The 21,957-nt window shown below is 35.1% G+C and overlaps 2 protein-coding genes across 2 annotated transcripts; both read left to right on the forward strand.

The window, feature by feature from the left end:
- Positions 1–1,143: 1,143 nt before the first annotated feature.
- LOC134262501 (4-aminobutyrate aminotransferase, mitochondrial-like) lies at positions 1,144–7,906 on the forward strand. Its single transcript, XM_062744896.1, has 13 exons — positions 1,144–1,282; positions 2,227–2,369; positions 2,715–2,832; positions 2,946–2,995; positions 3,350–3,430; positions 3,596–3,688; positions 4,204–4,327; positions 5,103–5,251; positions 5,852–5,989; positions 6,273–6,440; positions 6,879–7,025; positions 7,255–7,366; positions 7,645–7,906. The coding sequence occupies exons 1-13, from the start codon at positions 1,234–1,236 to the stop codon at positions 7,767–7,769; spliced, it is 1,497 nt and encodes a 498-aa protein (XP_062600880.1). The 5' UTR covers positions 1,144–1,233; the 3' UTR covers positions 7,770–7,906.
- A 2,723-nt stretch (positions 7,907–10,629) lies between these two features.
- On the forward strand, positions 10,630–21,473 carry LOC134262503 (RNA-binding protein 5-like). The gene is made up of 22 exons (XM_062744901.1): positions 10,630–10,747; positions 11,779–12,027; positions 12,172–12,343; positions 12,657–12,788; positions 13,041–13,107; positions 13,586–13,659; positions 14,818–14,925; positions 15,443–15,503; positions 16,151–16,210; positions 16,457–16,718; positions 16,908–16,953; positions 17,678–17,792; positions 17,979–18,061; positions 18,150–18,219; positions 18,953–19,221; positions 19,354–19,494; positions 19,588–19,638; positions 19,825–20,043; positions 20,178–20,243; positions 20,350–20,438; positions 20,623–20,749; positions 21,038–21,473. The coding sequence occupies exons 2-22, from the start codon at positions 11,783–11,785 to the stop codon at positions 21,164–21,166; spliced, it is 2,586 nt and encodes an 861-aa protein (XP_062600885.1). The 5' UTR covers positions 10,630–10,747; positions 11,779–11,782; the 3' UTR covers positions 21,167–21,473.
- Positions 21,474–21,957: the final 484 nt, after the last annotated feature.

The raw sequence follows: 21,957 nt of genomic DNA on the forward strand, positions 1-21,957 counted from the left end.
AATTCATAAATTCTGTCTGTTTGCACACCATCGTTTCCACGCAATATCTATAGAAGCTTTAGAGCTTTTTCAGTAAAATTTTGTACCATGCATATACCTTTCTAAGGTCTAAGAAAGACCCCTATTTGTTTTGAGGTCCTATGGCATAAAGAATATCCCTATTTATTTTGAGGTCGTAGGTCAAACCTCAAGATCATAAAATAAATCTGTCAGTTTCAACATATTCGTTTCCGCGCGATATCTGGAGAAGCATTTGGGCTTTTTACAGTGAATTTTATATGGCTTGGGAAAGACCCCCTCTTTTTTTTAGGTCAAAAGACATAGGTCAAGGTCGTAAATTCAAACATTCTGTATGTGTGTAATACTTTTATTCCCGAGCGATATCTCAAGAAGCTAATTGAAACTCTTGCAATAAAATGTTATACCATAACTCCCTGTGGCCCCGTCCGCCCTTCTTAAAGTGTCTGCCACCCTTCGACCCTCTCCTCCGATCCGTGCATTTTCTTTTTTTCCATTAAACATGTTAAAGGTGCATGGAATGAAAATATTAAAACTATAATCCAGAAAATTCAGAGTAGAAATGTTCGAAAGCAAAACATACACACAGTATATTGTCAATCCGTGCAGTTGTGGTGAGCAGACTTTAACAATTGAATCGTAAACAACAACAATAACAGAGCTCATCGATTTTAGCAAAAACTGAGAATGTAAATTCCAATGCAGTTTACAAAAGCTGTGTTTGTTTTTGGATGTTTCTTTGTTTTAACGTTTCTTAATATATTTAAACATTTAAAAAAAGTAATGTTTATAAACGTCAGAGTTACCTTAATGTGATTCCAAGTATTGATTATAAACTTTGTGAAAGTGGAAGGCTGTGTCAATCAAACCCATCCAAAAATTTGAAGTTTCAATAACTTTAAAATGAAGTAAGATTTTTAATTTATTTTTTTGTGTGAAATGCTATTAAAATATATAAGTCGTGATATTTACAGAAAATATTAACTTCAAATCTGTGTCCATGCACATTTAAGCATGGAACACAGCTACTCTGAATTATACTTCAATGCTACAAAGTTTATGACGTCCTACTTACTAATCCCTGAACATTACGAGGTGATGTCTATGGCTGTCCTCGTGTCCCAGATAGATAGGGAACATCGTGTGCTCAAGTTTGTTTTGATCTTTTATGCATACACATAAACGTACAAACAAACATAAACCTAACTATAACCTATGGCAGCCATGTTTAGGAAAACCGTTTATTCGACGCTTGCAAAAGAAGGTATATTGTTCTAATACCAGTACATATTTATTTTCTATTTCGCATTGAGGGGGTGAAGTAATAAAAGCTTTAATGTTAATGCATTTAGCAATGTCAACTCAACATGCATCAAGGTAGTTCGGTCCCCAGGTTCATAAAATCAGATAATGCTCACAAAAATATCTTTGAATTGACAAAGTAATGTGTACTTAACCATAGTTAGTCATTATACTAATATTAATCATATTTTATAGGGAAAAGTATCAAATCTCCAGTATATATTATATAATACATAGTGTTAAAAGCTTGTGAAATCATTGCAAGACATCACGGGTCACTTCTAATACTGCTTTACTTTTATAGACTACAAATGTTTTGTTTTTACAAGACCCTTCCTAGAACTTCGAAGAACCGTGAATCATGTTAATCATATGCATAAAATGAAAATTGTTGCATGAAAAATTTCCAGTGTCAAGTGTCAAGTAAATTAAGCTTTAAGGAGACTCTATAAACACTGCACACTAAAGAGCTCTAATCGTAGGGTATTTTATGCTTTTTGGAGTGAACTGTCCTCTAGAAGAGAGATAGAAAAAATGGTTATTTACAGTTAATTACACAATTTGTAATAGACAAAAATGTGCTCAGCATTACATAAGTTATTTCCATTATTTTTCCAGTGTAAGTAAACAACAGTGTTTCTGTTCACGCAAAGTCCCTTGTCTTTTCATATTTTTCAAGCAGAATTAAGGCAAGTACCCTTAAAATGAATTAAATAGTCTCAATATGCTCACCTTTATACGATATATTATTTTTCTCCAAGTAAAAAAAAAGCACATTTTGTGAGTGTTTAGAGCTTCTTTAATACTTTAATACTAATGAATTTAAGAACTGTCCTTCCTGGACCCGGATCGATTATCTTTAAAATTCCTCATGTGGATAAAGATACAGTGTATCTGTCTCTGCAGCTCCAAACCCATGCATATGGTACGCCAGATTTTCACAGGATGTTGGACGCGACTCCCTGGTTGAGCCGACTAGACCAAAAATGGTCACCCAAATCCCTGGACCAGAATCCTTAAATCAGTTGCACCAACTGGACCAGATTCAGGTGTTTTTTACAATGGATCGATTTTTTAAGTTTACTGAATTCTATAATATCAAATGAATCAAATGCTGAAATACAAAAACCAGCCATAAGTTATATTAAGAAATAAAGACCGGTATATGCAAGAACAAGAGTTTCAAAAACTATATCTTCATTGATAAACGGGAAACCATTGAATTAAAATTACTTTTAAAAAGTCTTATGGTTCGTATTTTTTATTAGATCACTTTCTGATTGAGTATTGTCACTTGGGTATTTCGACGAAAACCATTTTTTTAAATTGATGTGATGTTTAAAAAATCAAAAATGAATTAAGTACAAGTAATCCAATAACAATTTACTTGATAGAACACAGATGCGGTAGCTTTTTTCGCGGACTACAGTCAAAGCTATGGAAATTACATCGTAGACGCAGATGATAATGTAATGCTGGACATGTTTACACAAATGGCGTCCATTCCTATCGGTAAATATTATTGATATGAATAATGAAAACTCAAAACAAATCTACCTGAATATAAACCTAATAAGATAATAACTATGCTTTTGATGTTTCCTGTACCAGAGTTTTACTTGTAGGTTATAATCATCCAAAACTGGCAGAGACGATGAGTAAAAAGGAAAATTGGGTAAAACCAATCTCTTTGTCTCTCTCTCTCTCTCTCTCTCTCTCTCTCAGTCTCTCTCTGATGAAATGAAAGGAAATAAAATCATTAAACTTTTCACTCTAAAGAAATTTGGGATAACATTTAATTCTTAGTTATGTTTATGCTACTTGCTATACATAATTAAAGAGTTATAGTTCATTTTAACGATTTAAAATCATATGTTTAAATGCTTATGAATTAGTTAGTATCACTATTGTCCCAAATATAAGTGCAAAATCGTTGTCAAGCGCTAAATAATATATGCATTTTACATTTTATAGTACCCAATTGTTATCATTTTGGCACGTGATGCTAAATGATATCCCTTTTCTGTAGAGCACTTTCATCAATCGACCTTCCCTGGGAGTTTTCCCCCCAAACAACTGGAACCAGCTTCTTAAAGAGGATCTCTTATCGGTAGATATCTGTGAAATGTTGTTTTAAATTCAAAACGAATCTTTTATGGATTTATTTGAAATTAATTTTTTCCGCATTTGAAGATGGCTACTTCTTTCTTCATTGAATTCTAACTATTTTCACATAAAGAAATTAAATTTAAAACTAAAATTTGTTTGACTGTAGGTTGCTCCTTTGGGAATGGAACAAGTCCAGACCATGTCTTGTGGTTCCTGTACAATAGAGAACGGACTAAAAGCCATGTTTATAGCTCACGAAGTATGTAAAAATATAATTGGAGCCGAGTGAAATAGGTGCATTGATCCTTTTAATAACTATGTAGTTTTAATTTCATTACATTTCTATCATCGTCGCAAACCACGGCCAAAATGTACGATCCTCTCCCATTCTGGCCGTGGTTGAATGAGAATAGAATTTCTCGTAGTTCATTAAAATATTGACCAATGCGAGTAAAGCATAGTCGGGTAATGAACTTTGATGTGACCTTTCAATATCCAATCGCAGTGTTCGAAATATTTCTTGTATACTGCTGATGTAAATTGTTTATTTCATTTGCGATAGCAACAAGACGTGTCATTGAAAATTTCACTTTTTGTGTTCAAACATTTTTATGAACCGTTTTTTTGCATTTCTATGCAATTCAATTTTTTTTCATTTGATAACTCATTCGCATTATGACACAAACTCCATATGAATTTATGATGCGCGCTATTTTTAGATGATGTTGACCCATGGCTAGAGTAGTGTGTGATTAGTTTCCTTCTTTTCTGCAGAGAAGGAGAGGCGGGGCGCCACCGACACCGGAAGAGATGTCCTCTTGTATGTGTAACTTGCCACCAGGGAGCGCTGATATCACCATTCTGTCCTTTACAGGATCGTCACACGGCTGGACACTGGGTATGATTATACCCCACTCAACAAGTTGCGTGAGATATATATTTTAAAAAAATTAATGAAATTATCAGTCAGAGTGTCAGTCAGTCAGTCCTGTTTTTTTGTCAGCGCAACTCCTCTTAAACCGCTGCACAAAATTTCATCAAACTTTGCTGATATTTAGGACACAATGTGTAGATGTGCATTCTACCAGAAAATTCCGATTCCTTTATTTTTTACCGGAATTTCCGCACTTTTTAACTTAGATTTTTGGCCATACCTTGAATATAGAGATGAACAGTTTGTCAGCACAACTACTCTTAATCCGCTTCACAGAATTTCGTCAAACTTAGCAGATATTTAATAGGAAACAATATAGATGTGCATATAACCGAGAAATTCCGAGTCCTTTATTTTTTCCGGGTTTGGATTTTGGGGGAGCGTGGGGTATATGAGCTTGTTATAAATGACTGAAGTGTATTCTGCAAAGAGCTTCTTCGTTTCATTGTCTTTTCGTTGTCGTCTGGTCACTCTATATATTTTCTACGTCCTCGCTTTAGGGTCAATTGTGAAGGGGGTATTAAAATTTCTCAATAAAAGGTCATGTCACCTTTTAAGTGAGGAAAATTGATAAGTTTTAGTAAAAGGGTGGAGGAATGATGAGGGTTTTAAAAGTTGTTTAAAATGAATTTTATTTTTACTTTCATATATAAAAGTGATTGAAAGTTTTACCAAAGCACGTACTAGTAGTTTCCCTGTGTATCTTCTGTCCGTTTCTATCACCATTTGATGGTTACAGGTGCGCTGGCGGCAAGTCACGCTAACTGGATGCAGAAGTTGGATTTAAGAACCATGAAGTGGCCTGTAGCGACTTTCCCTTTACTGAAATATCCTCTGGAGGAAAACGAGGGGGAAAACAGAATGGAAGAAGAGCGCTCATTGAGTGAGGTCAAATTTTAAGGTCCTCTTTTTCTGTAGTATAAAGATATATGGGACCATCTTTTTTATTTTCTTTTGTCCTCTTAATGCTAAGAAGAGGTTCCACTTAGCCGTGTCTTTTTTGTACTTGTTATTCTCCTTACCGACAATTATGACATTTTACGTTAATTAAATAGGCCTATAGAAATGATGTCACCATTGCTAGTACATGTATTTGTGTGTAATGTCTTGAGTAATTGCATATACCATGTGAATTTCTGCTGAACTAGAGCTAATGCCCGATCATATCCCTGAACACACATGTGGAAAAAAAGTTCCAAATCCATGTTTTTTTTTATATAAATATGCTATTTACCTCATGTTTTGAACATGTTTTATAAAATGGTTTTGTCATATTAAAATATGCTTTTTACCTCATATTTTGAAGATGTTTTATAAATTGGTTTGGTCACTCACAATTATTGCTTGCCAGATCAATTAAGAAAGGACATGATGTCTTGATGCTTGATGCAAATTAAAATACGGGAAATTAAAATTTTGTCAAACTTCTGGTGAATTGGTTGTATTTAACCGACTATAGGTGAAAAAGAAGCTGATTTTCTTTGACAGGTAGCAGATAAAATAGAGCAGTACAAGAAAGATGGCCGCCCTGTTGCCGGGTGTTGTGTAGAACCTGTACAGTCTGCAGGGGGAGATAATCACGCCAGTCCGTGGTTTTTCAGAGAACTCCAGAAAATATGTAAACAAGTATGTCCAAAACCTTTTTGTACATAGTATATCTTTATGTATACCTTTTTGAACCTTACCAGCAAACTCTTTTGTTTTTCCACTTAAATTGTTGGAAAGGCCCGAGAAATTAAATTTTGCGACTGGTATATGATTCATGATCTTGAGATTTTATACCCAAGTCTTAAAGTGACCATTTTCATGAACTTTTGATTATCGATCCAGACTTTGTCACACTTTAACATTTTCTTTTCTTTTCTTTTTGAAACTCTGCTAATTTTTGGAAATTTGTTGATTTTTTCAGAATAATGTAGCTTTGTTAATTGACGAAATCCAGACAGGATGCGGATCGACAGGAAAGTTTTGGGCCCATGAACATTTTGAATTACCCGAGCCCCCCGACCTCATGGCCTTTGGTAAAAAGATGCTTGCAGGAGGGTTTTACTATCGGGGAGAAATGAGGCCATTGGAGGTAGGAATTAGGTATTTCTTTAGAAATCAGTCTTAATTGAGTGAAGCTTGTAAAATGAGTCAGTTAAAACCCATTTGATTTTTTTAAAGTGTTACGGTATTCTTGATTATATAAAAGTAAATGTTGGCTGCCTTCATATTGCACATTTTTGCACAATTAATCAAATCAGTCGACCTAACAATTAGATTGATTGATTGATTGTATACTGTTTAACGTCCCTCTCCAGAATATTTCACTGATATACGTGTATTGCCGTGAAGGGCTGCAAATTTCTTCATGCCTTTGTAGACTTTTGCCACATAAATGAGTCGTAATTAGTCGCCTTTTACGACAAGCCGAGGGCTATACTCCCCAGTGTAACAATTAGAAGACAAATATGTATTTTCACTGGAAAAAAAACACACATCACTTGAATGTCTTTTTCATATTTCCTTGCAGCCATTTAGAATTTTTAACACTTGGGTGGGCGACCCCTCTAAAATTGTGTTGCTTAGGGCTGTGTTAGACACGATAAAGGAAGATAACTTGTTAGCTCTCGTGTCGGACACAGGGACACACCTCCTTAAAGGGCTAAGGGATATCGAAGTGAGTACAAAAGAGTTCAAACATTGAAGAGTTACTGATGGAAAGTGGCATATTTTTGTTTTACTTAAGAAAAATCATATACAAATGTAGGCATTAAAATTTACATAGGTATTATACCAACAATTTTTACTATATATAATATTCATTTGTTTAAGTAGCCTACATTAAAATTCAGTTTATTTCTTGACTTGTTATAGAATAACGGAAAGGATTTTTTTTTCTTTTTCAGCAAAAATATCCTTGCTACGTCAGTAATGCCCGTGGTCTTGGGACACTGTGCGCCGTGGATTTTCCGAACGATTCTCAAAGAGATAAAATCATTCATCATCTACGAAATAAGGGTGAATAGCTACATATATACAGATTGCTAGCAATTTGTCTTTTCTCTTTTCTTGAAATTTGAAATGAAAGCCGTCTGGAACCGCCACCATCTCCACCCACCAAATCCCTGACATGGCTTTAAGATTTTTAGTGTGTGTGAAATATAAGCCTGTTTAATTACAGTCTACTTTTTCAAAATATCTGTATCTTTCTTATCATTTGGGTCTAGAAACATATTTAATTGAATTATATAATTATGTGTGTGCACTTTCAAATGGTCTTTTATCTATCAATACAGGTATAAACACTGGTCCTAGTGGAGACAAATCCATCAGACTTCGACCTTCCTTGATCTTTACAAAGAAGCATGCTGATATTTTCTTGGAGATTTTTGAATCAACAATAGAAAACAGAATGGCATGATTGACAATATTGCAGGTTTACTCAGCAACTTATCGGTCTAAGTCTATTACATTGTATATGTAGAGGCCTAGCTGTGGACCTTGAAGATGTTATACGCGTTTGTTATACTTGTATAAATTAAATACTTTTTAGTTTTACTTTTTCTTCCATTTTTTTTTATTTTTAGATAATTTAAGGAAAGTATTAACGAGATGTACTAATTTTGTGAAATGGGGGGGGGGGGGGTACGGCGAGCAGCTTATGGCAAGGATTGAAGTTTCTCAAATGCATGTCTAACTTCAAGGTCAAGAGTTAAAAAATGTTTTTTGTCCAAACAAAGGACTTACAAGTGTCAATATGTATTTGAAATATTAGATCATGAGTGCTAACTTGCTATTATAAATATACAAGTGAAATATAAAAGCTCTAGCATCATCTGTTCAAAGGTTATGGACACGGTTAAAGGGATATAGACAAAGATATGAAGTTACTATTTTCTCTATTTTTCTGTATAATTTCTTGACTTACTCGTATTTGTTGTTTTAGCATTTCACACTAAAATATATTTTTAAAAAATATTTTATTTTGCAATTATTGAAACTGCAGTTTTCAGGGCGCCTTTTGCATGCTTTTTCACAAAGTTGTTTGTTTGCTGCTTAACGTCCCTCTCGGGAATTAAAAATTTTCCCCTCATATGGAGATGCCAACACTTGCCAGTGGAGAGCTACAAATGTCCTATATTCGGCATATAATTACTACCATTCAGCATTATCTTTTTTTGTGATAGCATACGCAACTCTACAAGCAGACACTCTTTGCAACGCGGGCGACCCTTTCACAAAATACCCTTAATAATATAACGGGGTATATTTTAAAGTAGAAAATTTTGTTGTGTGTTAATGAGAAATATTTAAACTATAATCCAGAAAACTCAAAGTATAACTAAGAGAAAGCAAAATCATCTAATCAGTATTGTCATTCCGTGCTCAGTGCATGATATGTGCAGAGTTTAATGAATTGAACACACCCGTGAAACGTAAACTGTTTCTGTAAACAGACCTTGGAGTTTAGTCCATTCATTATTGTTAAACAAATAACAAAACATTTGGTTAAACCATGTATATATTCATTGCAGGCCAAAACAGTTGGTGGAAATATTCATTGAAAGGCTGGATCCCCCCCCACACTTTATAGTATACTAAGTTCTTCACGAAAGAATGTGAAAAAAGTTGCTTTTGTTTGTCAACTTTTTCAGGTAAGTCAAAAAAAAAGCTTTGCTACGTGGCTGCATTGCGAAAAAACGCATTTAATTGGTATAAATATTTCTGACCTTTTACATTGACCTAAGTAGAGTTTGACCCACTTTGAAAAAACGTAAACCTTGGCCATACTTTTTGAAGAGTTAGTACTAGGGCTTTCATATTTCACAAGTGTATCCCTTGCGAAAAGACCTTTCTCTTGATGTTAACAATTTTGACCTTGACCTTGGATTTTGACTTGCATTTAAGAAACTTCAACCTTCGCCATAAGTTGCTGCATGTCGGCATCAGTTTTTCACAAACAAATCTTGTTTATTATATTTCCGTGTGAAATGTTAAACCGACATATATGCCATAATGTTATACAGAATTGTTGCGAAAATTTCAACTTTAAATTTGAGTTCTTTGTCCCTTTAGACTTTTTCAAAACTAGGTCATGGTCAAAGCGTCAAAATTAATGGTATCCAAAGGAAGGTCTTGGTATAAGTAATACTTCTGTGAACTATGAATTAATGCCCTAGCTGATATACAGTATACTAATCAAAAGTTATTGCTTTGGTTAAAGTTTTTTTACAAGTGGGACAAACTCTTAAGTCAAGGTCAAAAATATTTATTCTCCTTGAAAGATTTTGTCACATTGAATACACAAACCAATTGCATCAACTGATGAAAAGTTAATGTTTGATAAAAGTGGATAAAATTCTAAGTCTAGGTCAGGAGGTCAGATTTGTTGGAACCTAAAGAGAGGTCTTGTCATAAGAAATAAACTTGTGAAATTTGACAGCTACATACCCCACCCACTCAAAAATAATTGGCAAGGTTAAAGTTTTAGGGGCCAAAGTAGACAGACAGACGGGCGAGCAGGGGAAAAACTTCTACCCCGAATCTTCGATTGTTGGGGCATACGGAAAAGTGTCATTCCTATGTATCAACCAGCTTTTTTTTAAGATAACACTAGTGGGTACATCTTCGCTAGCCAAGGGTTTCTGATACGCTACTCTCCTCATAATCCCTAGGGTTTATGAGGAAAGTAGCGTATAAGAAACCCTTGGCTAGCGAAGATGTGGTGGATATAGAGGGTGTGTTTGTGTGTGTTGTTGATGGGAGAGGGGTGGGGGTTGATATAGAGGGGACCAGGGACCCCCTTTATGTCCAAAGTACACATAACATTTATTCAGGGACCTATATACTTATAATAGTATATATAGGCGTGGGCCCCTATATACCCCGACTCCGAACTGCACCACCTCCCCCTTTCAAGATTCCTGGATCCGCCACAGGATAGATATTACTATGAAGTAAGGAAATTTCTAAATTCGACGTCATTTAATTTCCCGAAAACTTTAATATTGTCCTCGTGATCAAACACGGGCCTCCCCCTTTTCAAAATTATAAACGCTATGTTTTAATTTAGGCCTAATTAACTTTTATTAAACTAATTGAAAGACTTGAGTGCGTCAAATTTAACAAATTTTATTTATCGTGAAAAGTTATATAAAAATACTTAAAGTGGTAGATATTCTGAAATCAAAATAACATCTGTGGTTTTCATTTATCAATAAAAGAGACCTATAGTGCTTTTCCAATCAGTTCCGGATATTTGTTTTCTAAACTTATCTGAACCACGCGCAAAAATCCCAGAATGCAACAGTGGATTCTCAAGTCGCCATATTGATTAGGAGAAATTTGGGAAAGGCGATAGAAGATATCAAATAATATAAGCATTTTTTGTCCTGATAGGTAAATATTGTTGACGTTGTTTTGCTTTGCAAAATTTCTTTATAAAATCATACGTTTTTGCCGATTTTGCACAATTTTTCGTAAGAAATCGTGATTCATTTTTATAACATTTTACCAGCTGAATTTTTTTTTTGATACAAGAAAAAATTGCTGTACTTGTTAACCAGTAAGCTATTCCACCTAAAAATTAAAAGAATGTTTGCATAACATTTTTGGTTTTTAGTTTCTTGATTATTTTTTTATTGTTAGCTATAGAAAAAATTGCCTTTTGTCACATGGTACTTGTTAACCAGTATGTTTTCAATAATATTCCTAATTAGTAAAAAAAAATGTACTAAATTTACTCCCTTTTATAAACTTGTAATTCTTCATTCTACTAAATCACAACATAATATATATCTGCTTTTGGCTTGAAATTTTCTGGATAAAATGGCAAAACTGAATTTATTTTGTTCAAGATACTAAGTTGAATTGTTTAATTTTGGATCCAGTGTATTCACTTTCATATCAATGTTTACTTTACATAACAAATTCGAATTGTGCCATAGGTTACTATTTTTGATAAAAGTCAACTGGAATCAGCCCCTCTTTCTCTTTCTAAAATATCTGCTTTTGGCTTGAAATTTTCTGGATAAAATGGTATTTTTTTTATATTGATAAACAGTACCATTCCCAATGTCAAAACCGTTAATTTTTCCCAATTTGAAGAGAAAAAATCCCAACCCCACTGCTGAGGAACAGACTATGATGATAATGTAATTTTTTTCTTGTGAAAAGTTGTTTGACTCAACTATATGTTTAATTTCCTCTTAAATCAAAAGTAGTGTTAAGTAGTAATATGGCAGGACATGCGTTGTTGACAGCGTGGTTGTTGGACACGTTACTGTCTTTACATTTTTGACAACTTAAAAGCATGATAATGAGAGATCAAGGGGCATTAATATGTTAAACAATTAATAATTCTTGAATTTCAGTGACATTTAATTAATATTGTAATCTCAAATAATAATGAGGTCTGTTTTGTCTTTTAGTGACATGGAGATTCATCCATTTGCCCTGCAGCAGGGTCAGTATGGTATATACCAGGGGGCCATGGGAGCTGTGGGTGTGCCTATCAATATGTACAACCATGCCGGAGAGGAGTACGAAGAGGGCGAATACATCAATGAAAATTACGGCTATGAAGAAGGAGGATACGACCTCGTACCAGGTCACCTCGGTCAGAAACAAGATAACATGGACAACCAGCCAGACTATAGTAGAGAAAGAGACAGGGACAGGTGAGCAACCTAAAATAACTTCAGTAAGCTTCTTATGGTTAGATGGATAACTCAAAAATACATCTTAATGTGTAAGTTAATCAACTCTAGACCAAGAAAAACTTCGGATTGTTGTCTTAAAACTGAAGATTATCTTAAATGTAGATCCAGAAGGCGAGACAGGGACAGGGATGGACGTCGTCGAGATGAGAGAAGATCATCACATGATCGAGACAGAAATCGTAGAAGAGATCGCGATCGTGACAGAGATCGGGATAGAGGGAGAGATAGGCGAGAGAGAGAAAGAAGTTCTCACAGATCGTCAGATGATGATAGGGTAAGAAATAACACTGTTCTGTGACTTCTGTTTACTTAATGGTGAATCAGTTTTGGTAGTATAATAGTGATTGTAGTATGCATCAACGCAAGAAAAAAATAATGATATCGATGTACTTCTATTACTGTATTGTTGATTGTAATGGATTTAAATATTCTGATTCACAAGTTCAAATTTTAGATTGGTTACAAAGTTATTAATTCTAGAGAACTTCATGTTAGGATTGAACCTTTGTTCAACAAGTACAAAGTAACATTAAATTTGTTTGAGTACTACTGAGGAAATTACTGATGATGTTGTTTATCTGTACTAGGACTCGGACAGTCGTGACAGTTTCCATAGGTCAGATCAGAGAGAGGATAGAGCTGGGGAAAAGTGGATGACAGACACACCCACAAACACAGTCCTGCTCAGAAATCTACCCCCGCAAGTGGAGGAGAAAGATGTAAGATTATCGATAATAATAAATCAAATTACAAGAGTCATTGTTAAGCATATACCTTTTTGCAGCAATCTATCAGAATTTAATCTAATCGAGACATATTTCCTCTTCTCGACAGACTTATATTTCTTGGAGTGGGTTTTTTTGTACTTGCGGTCAAGAAGTATAAAATATGCTTTTGTTTTGGTAGAACATGAAGAGGATGATTTTGTATGTATAATAAAGTTCTTATAATATGTGAATGTTTTTTTACAGATTCGTGCAGAATTAATGATGTTTGGGGCCCCCGTTAGAGATGTGCGTCTTATGAGAAGAAGTACAGGTACAAACAAAACTTCCAATTTTACAAAGTCAACCACATTTTGAACTTAAATTTCCTGAATAATATTAATATTAATGCTATCTTCAATTTATCAATTCAAATCATACACACAACCCTTAAGAAAACAACAAAAAAACAACAAAGAAAAAATAAATTGCAGAAAATAGGATGAAAGGATAATGGAAGTCTCTATATTGTTTGACAAATATAAGGCACAAAAAAAAAGTTATTTCTAAAGAAAAATAGAAGGCACTAAGATAAATCAATACTTGATATGCAAGTTTAGGTTTAAAAATTAGAACATGTTAGAAATTGATGTGTTCGTTTGAGTTCCGGTGGAAGTTGGTAAGTTGCAGAGAACATATGATGCCCGTTGGCCTTGATACAGACATTTTGGAGGATGACTCGTGATGCTGATTTGTTGTGCCCCACAATAAGATAAACTTTGTGTGCTAATGACATTTAAATCGTTAAACAGGTACCTCCCGGGGCTTTGCATTCGTGGAGTTTCAGAGTGTGGCAGATGCCCAGCGATGGATGGATCATTATCAGGTCAAACAAATGTCAAGAGTGTATAAGTTAGGGGGGGATCTAGGAGTTTATTATCATAACAATGTCAAGAGTGTATAAGTTAGGGGGGATCTAGGAGTTTATTATCATAACAATGTCTAAAGTGTACAAGTTAGGGGAGGGGATCTAGGGGTTTATTATCATAACAATGTCTAAAGTGTACAAGTTAGGGGAGGGGATCTAGGGGTTTATTATCATAACAATGTCTAAAGTGTACAAGTTAGGGGAGGGAATCTAAGGGTTTATTATCATATCAGTGTCAAGAGTGTACAAGTTAGGGGAGGGAATCTAGGAGTTCATTTATATCATATCACACAAATGTATAGGAGTTCATTATCATAACAATGTCAAGAATGTACAAGTTAGGGGGAATCTAAGAGTTCATTTATATCAAACAATGCCATGAGTGTACAAGTTAGGGCCATAACAATGTCTAGTGTGTACATGTTCAAGGGAGAGGGATCTAGGAATTCATTGTTAAAACATGCTCAACCAGGAAGATGAAAGAAAGGAGAGGTGTGCACAAATTTAGGAGAGTCACTTCGTAATTTTTATTCAATAATTGAGTTGAGTTTAAATTGACTAAATTTAGTGGCAGAATTGGAATAGATTAGAAATTGAAACACTATTTGTATAAATGTTGAAATGTTTAATATTGAAGAGGGGGGGTGAATTAAAATTAAATTTTTAAGTTTGAATGAGTTTAACAACATTCTGAAAATGTGAAACAGTCATGATGAAATGTGTAAAAAGTTGTGTGATATTCATCATGGTCTGAAAAATCCTTCAACTAACAAAGCTAGGAAGCACTAATGAAAACTTTATAATGATTTGTTGCAATACATGTAGTTTCCTTAACTTCAGGATTTTGATAGATTTCTAATCAAAATCTTAGATGTATAATCACATCTGCTTTTCTACATGCTACTATTCCTTTGTCCCTGTTAGGGGAAAATGTGACTTGATGATTACCAATTAACTCATTCCCATGCATGAAGACAGAGCCCATTACAAAACTCTGTGTACTGAGCACTACTATATACAGATTACAGTCCATGATTCTTAGTGGACAGGCTCTTTTGGCTTCTGGTAATTGCCCTTTTAGGATGACATGTAAAATCCTTTGTGTTTATTTTACAGGGCGTGCTGAATATCCAGAATCATTATTCTGCCACCATGCACTACAGCACCCCCAAGACGGGGCCAGAAAAGGGACCTATCCATAAAACGGACTGGACCTGTAGCAAGGTAATGTCTTCCTCCTCTGGTGGCCCCTGTGGCTGGTCTATTTGTTGTGGGAGGGGTGAGATTTTGGGGTTGGGTGGGTGGGCATTTTGTTTTGGTAGTTATTAAATCATTTCTATTTAGATACATTTCATAATATTGACATGAGATACTGAAGTGTGGATTTCAGTACTGGGTTATTGTAGAATTCAGGAAAAAATAAAGCAACAATCATAAAAGAAAAAAGTTTAAGCATAAGTTTTTAAACAGGATAAAAAAAATGTACAAAATAGAAGAACATTTCTAAATCTATTCTTGAAATTCAGTTATATTTTGTAAGATATATTATGGACACAATATTATTATTTTGTAATACACAAGTTATGCAAATCATATGTAAAAGGGTTTTGATTGAGGGTAAGTATAACAAACATTTACATGATACACACCTCTATACCAACTCTTGATTTTATGCCATGCTCTTGTTCAATGATATTTTTTAGGATAATTTAAATTTGTATGTAAATTTCTTAACTTTTAGTGTGGCGTCCATAATTTCAAGAGAAGGGATCACTGTTTCAAGTGCAATTTGTCGCGAGAAGGTAGAGTATATCATACACTTGGAGAATTATCAGGTGTGCTGTAATGTAGGGGGCGAGTAGGGGGTAAATACATTGGGAAAAGAAAGGTATGGGTCGGGGAGGGGGGTGCAGAGTAATTTACTTTACTGTTTACCACTTGACCAAAACATACTATACTGAACAAGAATTTTACCTGTGTAAATCATATCAATGACTTTTTATTTTGCATAAAACTCTTCTTCTTCTTTTCTACTTCAAATCAACAATTCTATATTGTTGAAGTTCTTCATTAACAAATAACTGATGGAATTTTGCCTTGAGCTTTAGTGACATAACCAGTAATTTATTTATGTTTATTGCTTAAAAAGAGCATGATTTGTGGATCATGTAAAATAGAGATTTCAGAGTCTTTTATTGACAGTTGTTATGAATATGTGTAAAAGGATATATGTCAATTTCTGATATGAATGAAAACCTTAAAGAATGGCATGCATAGTGAGAAACAGAGAGAGAATGGAAAATACTATCATTCCTATATTTGGCTATTTATTTGATGATGTGGAAAAAAGGGGTTGACCCACAGACAGATCAGGGGACTGGGCAAAATCAGGCTGGTGGATCTCAGATTTGTTTGGGTGGATATAAAGCAACATTGTTTTGTATTTCAGAATCTGAGAGAAAACAAGAAGGAGATGGCTTTGACCAGATTGGTACAAATCCGTGCAACAGTGAGTAATGCAAGGTTTTGTCTAGTGTTCTATGACAATGAAATAAGGAAATTATTAATAAATACAGAGTTGCTTTTTACAATGACTGAACTAAAGCTAATGAAATTTGAAATTTCTAACCTCTTATAGTTTATATTTGATTTCTTTAATGAGATTGATTCTCGAAACTGATTTATCCAAGTCAAATAACATAGTACAGTTGTAGTAGAGAGTTTTTAATGCTGTGTTCTGTCTTGCTCTACATAGCCTTGATTCTGCGTGGTTTGGATGCTTTAACAACAGAGGACAACATTGTACATGTGATGGGACAAATCACCACTTTCCCATTGAAGAACGTTCAGATCATCAGAGATGAGGCCACCAACACCTCCAAAGGGTTCGGGTTCATGGAGTTGAACACGGTGAACGAGGCATCCCAGCTGATGGATCAGTTCAACAACCACTTACCACTGGAGGTGGACGGAAAGCAGCTCATGGTCAACTTTGCCAAAAATACTTTCTCCACTGTGTAAGTGATAAATGTACACATTGTCAATTTAGAATTCATTGTATATTACATTCAATCCAACAAGTCAGAATTTAGATTCTGAAAAATAATTTGCCAAAAAAAAATTTGGCCAAATGCCAAAATATTTTGCCCAAATCCAAGATATAAGAGATTGTAGAAGAGTTAAACATGAAGGTTGTTGTCTTTCAGAATGGCTACCTTAAATGCAGCGGCTAGCCAATACGGTACAGCACAGGTAATGATAGAAAAAACTTGTACTAGCATTGTGAAGTCAAAACAAAGACATCTGTCTGAGTGTATTTTGTAATTAGGCCATATAAAATTGAAATCTTGGTTCTCAGGCCCGCGCGCATCCGTTTTGAGGTAGCCGCATTGCCGATTTTATTGTATTTTTGATAAAATAAAAAGTTGGTATTGCGGAGACCAATCCGGGAAAAAAAATTCCGACCTCATTTGTTTCGTAGTTTAGTATTCAAATATCACTTCCGGTAGCAATTTACAATAAATCTCATTGAATGAGATTTTGGCTACTTCGTTTGAAAATACATTCGAGGACATTACCTACGATGTTTACACGCTGTTAAGCAATGGATAAAGCAGAAATTTTGACCAGAAATGGAAAGTATATCTGTGATTAAAAAAATTATCTTTATGTTAAAGAAAATTCGGAAATTAAAATAAAAAAAATACCTCCCTCATCTACTTTATTGCCAATAAAATGAAAAATAAAATGCCACCCTCCCGCATCTGTTTTGGAGAAAATTGGCCCGAGAACCAGGGAATTAAATTTAGATAGCCTTATCATATTGATTTATAAAAAGAAGTCTTTGAAAAGTAAAGCATGGATTTGTATTTTAAACCCTGCAATAAAGTAACAATAAAAGCTTTTGAAGATTGATAAAGGAATAAAGCTTTGGTAAATGCTGGGGGAAATATGCTGTTATTCTCTATATTCTTAGGGTCAGGGGTGGGACTATAACCAGGCCCCTCAGCAGGGTTATTATGACCAGAGTTTTTATCAGGGTGCAGATTACAACCAGGCAGCCTATGCTCAGTACTACGAGGGAACACAGAGTAAGTTCTGGAAACTGTCCTGTTGAATCAATCATTGAACTAAGAATGGAGATGTAGCTACATGTTATGGTGTTAAAATCATTGCAATTTACATGTGTGATTGCTTTAGTTCACTGTGAGTAGCATGTTCAGGAATTATTGCATGTATATAAAAGTATTGTAGATTGATTTTCTCTTTTGTTGTAGCAGATTCAACAAACGCAGCAGCAGCTGTAGCTCAGGCAGCCATTAATAAATCTCTGGCAGCCAAAGGGTCACAGCAGAAAAAGGTCAGGAAATATACAGTGATTACAGGTTAAATATATTAATTCACTTGTTTTATGTTTCAAGTTTAATATTTTTATTACCTTGTTTTAGGGTCAGAATAAAGACCAACAACAAGCACCTGCTCCGGAGGAGAAAACCACTGAAGAGTACCCTAAATATCGTAAGTACTATGTACTTGTAGCGCAATAGAAACAGGGTTACTGGACTATTTCATATAATGTGTTAGGCTCTGATTTTATGAAAGGCTGCCTGCATACCATGACAATAATATCTGAACCAGAAAAAAAAAATTGCACCAGAGAAATCCTCAGGATACCTCAAAGAATCTAAAGAATACAATTCAGTAGCTGCATTTGTAAAAAAAGATTTGCTTGTGTCACAATTTAGAGGTTACATGCATGTAGATAATGTGCAACAAAAAATCCAGATATATTTACCACGGTCATGCTCTTTTCAAGATAAATATTTACTTTTCGCAATGACGATTATTCCCTTAATTGGTATTACACAATTTTAGAAAAATTACTGATTATGTATGAAAATGTAATGGAGGGTAGTAAATTGTGCACAAGTTAGAGCCTATGTATTGCCGTCATGGTTACGTGGGTGTAGATATTGTGCCATAGAAATACCAAACTTAAGTACCACGGGTGATGATTAAATTTGATCAGTACCCATGAAGTTTTTGGGACACACTATGCTAATGCTACAAGTTTAATCAGAAATTTTGCCTCAAAATCCTTTCTAATCTGCAGTTGTCTAAAGTTTATCTAAGCCAATCTAGACTCTAGAGATACTTCTCTCTCTGTCACTCTAATATTCATCTGTTAGTAATAATTTTGTTGATAATGATTATAACTGTAGACATTTATTTGACCTGTTTTTCTCCCCAGCTCCCCCAGATGTATCCACCTACCAGTTTGAGGAGACTTCTGGATACTACTACGATCCCCTGACAACCCTCTACTACGATGCCAACTCACAGTACTACTACAACGCCCAGACCGGGCAGTTTATGTACTGGGATGCCGAGAAATCAACGTACCTCCCCGCCCCCGCCAATCAAGGGCCAGGAGCAGCGACCGAGGGGGAAGGGACAACAGAGAAAAAGAAAAAGGAGGAGAAAAAGGAGAAAAACAAGATGGCCAAGAAAATTGCCAAGGTTATTTCATTTGTTGTTATGTAATTAAAGGGTCCATGTAAAAAGCATTTTCGTGTTTTGATACTGAAGTACAAGTTCTACTCAATCCTGATGATGAATACTGTTGATGAAAGAAATATTTTGTTTCAATAGGATATGGAAAAATGGGCGCAAACCATGAATAAGCAGAAAGAAGCCATGAAAGGCTTTAATGCAGCATTAAAATCTATGAGTCAAAATGAGAGGAAAGAGTCTGCTACTGCTGATGCTGGCTATGCAATTCTGGAGAAAAGTGTAAGTGTTTATATCCAAGGAAATATTTTGATGCATTTACTTCAATACAAGTGAAATTTGAAGGCTGATGATTGTCAACATTTTATTTTTCAGGCTAAAGGAGGTCTAGAGGACAAGAAGTTAATGCCTCCGCCACCAGCAGCTGTAAGTACTTCATTTGGTCACTTTATATAACCCCAACTGTAGCATGGTTAAAAATGAAGCACAATGCAGTGCTTCCTAGAATTTAAAACCAAGCATTGCAAGAAGTAAGCTGATTTCTGATTAATAAGAGCTAAGTGACAAGTTTTATGGAGCTTTTCTACATTGCTAAATTCTTATACGTTACAGGTTAATTCTCCTAGTAGTGGGGCAGGTGGCGCCAAGCCTGGTCTGGTGGCGTCCTACGGTGGGGACAGTGATGAGGAGGAGCCAGGAGATGATGATGGGGGTATTCTGGACGAGAGTAAGCTGACGGATTGGAACAAGCTGGCGTGTCTCCTGTGTAAGCGTCAGTTCCAGACCAAGGAGATCCTGATCAAGCACCAGCAGATGTCTGATCTCCACAAGGTAGCTACTAACATCTTACACATAAAGCTTCTCTGTATAAGTTATCCAGGAATTATGCTTAAAATTGCAGGTGTAGTAATTACGCATACTAATTTGAAATTTAGCATACATGTGATTTTTGGTTTTTTTTTCAGCAAAATTTAGAGAATTTGATAAAGTCCAAAGCTGCTTCAGGTAGCAGTGATTCTGGTCAATTCCAGGTAAGTGGTGCTGTCATAAACGAGTATGATCCTTGTTGTTGAAATTAGTTTGTACATTCTTGATATATTGAGTGTTGTAATGTGATTCTTGCTTCTAAATTTGTAGTATCGAGATAGAGCCAAGGAGCGCAGGGATAAATATGGAATTCCACCTCCACCAGAACCCAGGCATAAAAGACCAGATATTCCAGTACCGTAAGTTATTAGAGAAGGCGCCTCAGTTAAATAAAAATGAAATCGACACTAATAAATATATAAATTCAGTAAAGAAAGTGGTATTAAGTATGTGTATTTTGTAATACTTTTGAAAAAATCGAAGAAATTTTAGGAAACATTTTTGTTGAAGAAAAAATAGATTTAAGTGTAAAATGTGTTTTAGATATGAGCAACCAACCAAGGCTGGAATTGGAGGAGACAACATAGGTAACAAACTCCTTCAGAAAATGGGCTGGCAGGCCGGGAAAGGATTAGGCAAGTCAGGACAGGGGATCGTCAACCCCATAGAGGTAAATTGCAGTGGCTATTAGTGTTACATTTATTGGGGACTTGATAAATCAATTGGAAAATTCCTTGAATGCAATATTTACTTAGTAAGACACTTTCCCATAGAAACTGAAGATTTGTTGTTGCTACTGAATTTTAGCAAGTGTACAAGAAATTCTGTGTCACAAGTGAGTTGTTTTTTTTTGGGGGGGTCCCAAAAGAGAAAGATATATTAAACAATATTTTGCATAGAAAGTACTCCCCATTTCTGTAAAACTGTTGTATAAAATTGATGTTATTTGTGATTACAGGCTGAGAGGCGGGCCCAGGCGGCGGGACTAGGGATGAGGGGAGCTAATTATGGTACGACCTCCGGTGATGACTACAGGGAATCGGTAAAGAAGACCATGTTTGCCCGCTACCATGAAATGGACTCCTGATTCTGTGTTAATGTGTGTGTGCGTGTTTGTTTGAATGTGAACATGAGAGATAACATGTAGTGTATGTTTGTAGGAAGAACTGAGAGGATCATCTTTTTTTGTGAATAATAACATGGCTCTGTGATACAGGGTGTTACACATGTAAAAACAAAATGTTTTATGCAAATTTAATAGATATGCCAAGGAGCAGATGATTTTTAATTTAGGGTACTTGTTACGGAATTATGTGAGAATAAATCCCTTGTTTTTCCTTTTACAATCTGTAAATATGTACAAAGTATACATAAATAAACTTAAGAAATATGGAGCTCATTGGTTTTTTTTTATTTTTGATTGTGTGTTTATAGTACCATTTTTCAATATGGAGAAAACTTGCCTCAAATTTTCCACTTCGGCAAGATGAGCAGTGTTAGGATTGTTTTGGTGCCAGCATTTTGCGACAGGTGTTTTCACTTGTGAGACCAGAATTTACTTATGCGAAAACATAGCGTCCGTCTGTCTGTCTGTAAACAATTTTTAGCTCAACTGAAGGTGAAGTGAGTTTCACACTTCTGTCTGTCCGTCTGCTTTAAACTTTGCAATATTCAAGAACCACTGGGCCAATTTCAACCAAACTTGCCACAAAGCATCCTTGGGTGAAGGGGATTGTGTTTGTTCAAATGAAGGGCCATGCCCTCATTCAAGGGGAGATAATTGGGAATTAATGAAAATTTGGTGGCATGTTTTAAAAATCTTCTTCTCAAGAACCTGTGCAAGGAAAGATAAAACTTATGTGGAAAAATCCTCAGGTA

Source organism: Saccostrea cucullata, unplaced genomic scaffold (assembly GCF_032062105.1).
Source record: "Saccostrea cucullata isolate Sc308-1 unplaced genomic scaffold, CSIRO_AGI_Scuc_v1 ctg379, whole genome shotgun sequence".
In the NCBI taxonomy this organism is placed as follows: Eukaryota; Metazoa; Mollusca; class Bivalvia; order Ostreida; family Ostreidae; genus Saccostrea; species Saccostrea cuccullata.

Coding starts and splice junctions, on each gene's coding strand:
- LOC134262501 (XM_062744896.1), top strand. CDS start 1,234: ATGGCAGCCATGTTTAGGAAAACCGTTTATTCGACGCTTGCAAAAGAA. Junction 6,441..6,878: donor GAGAAATGAGGCCATTGGAG/GTAGGAATTAGG, acceptor ATTTCCTTGCAG/CCATTTAGAATTTTTAACAC. Junction 7,026..7,254: donor AAGGGCTAAGGGATATCGAA/GTGAGTACAAAA, acceptor TTTCTTTTTCAG/CAAAAATATCCTTGCTACGT.
- LOC134262503 (XM_062744901.1), top strand. CDS start 11,783: ATGGAGATTCATCCATTTGCCCTGCAGCAGGGTCAGTATGGTATATAC. Junction 12,028..12,171: donor AGAGAAAGAGACAGGGACAG/GTGAGCAACCTA, acceptor TCTTAAATGTAG/ATCCAGAAGGCGAGACAGGG. Junction 18,062..18,149: donor AAGGGTCACAGCAGAAAAAG/GTCAGGAAATAT, acceptor ACCTTGTTTTAG/GGTCAGAATAAAGACCAACA.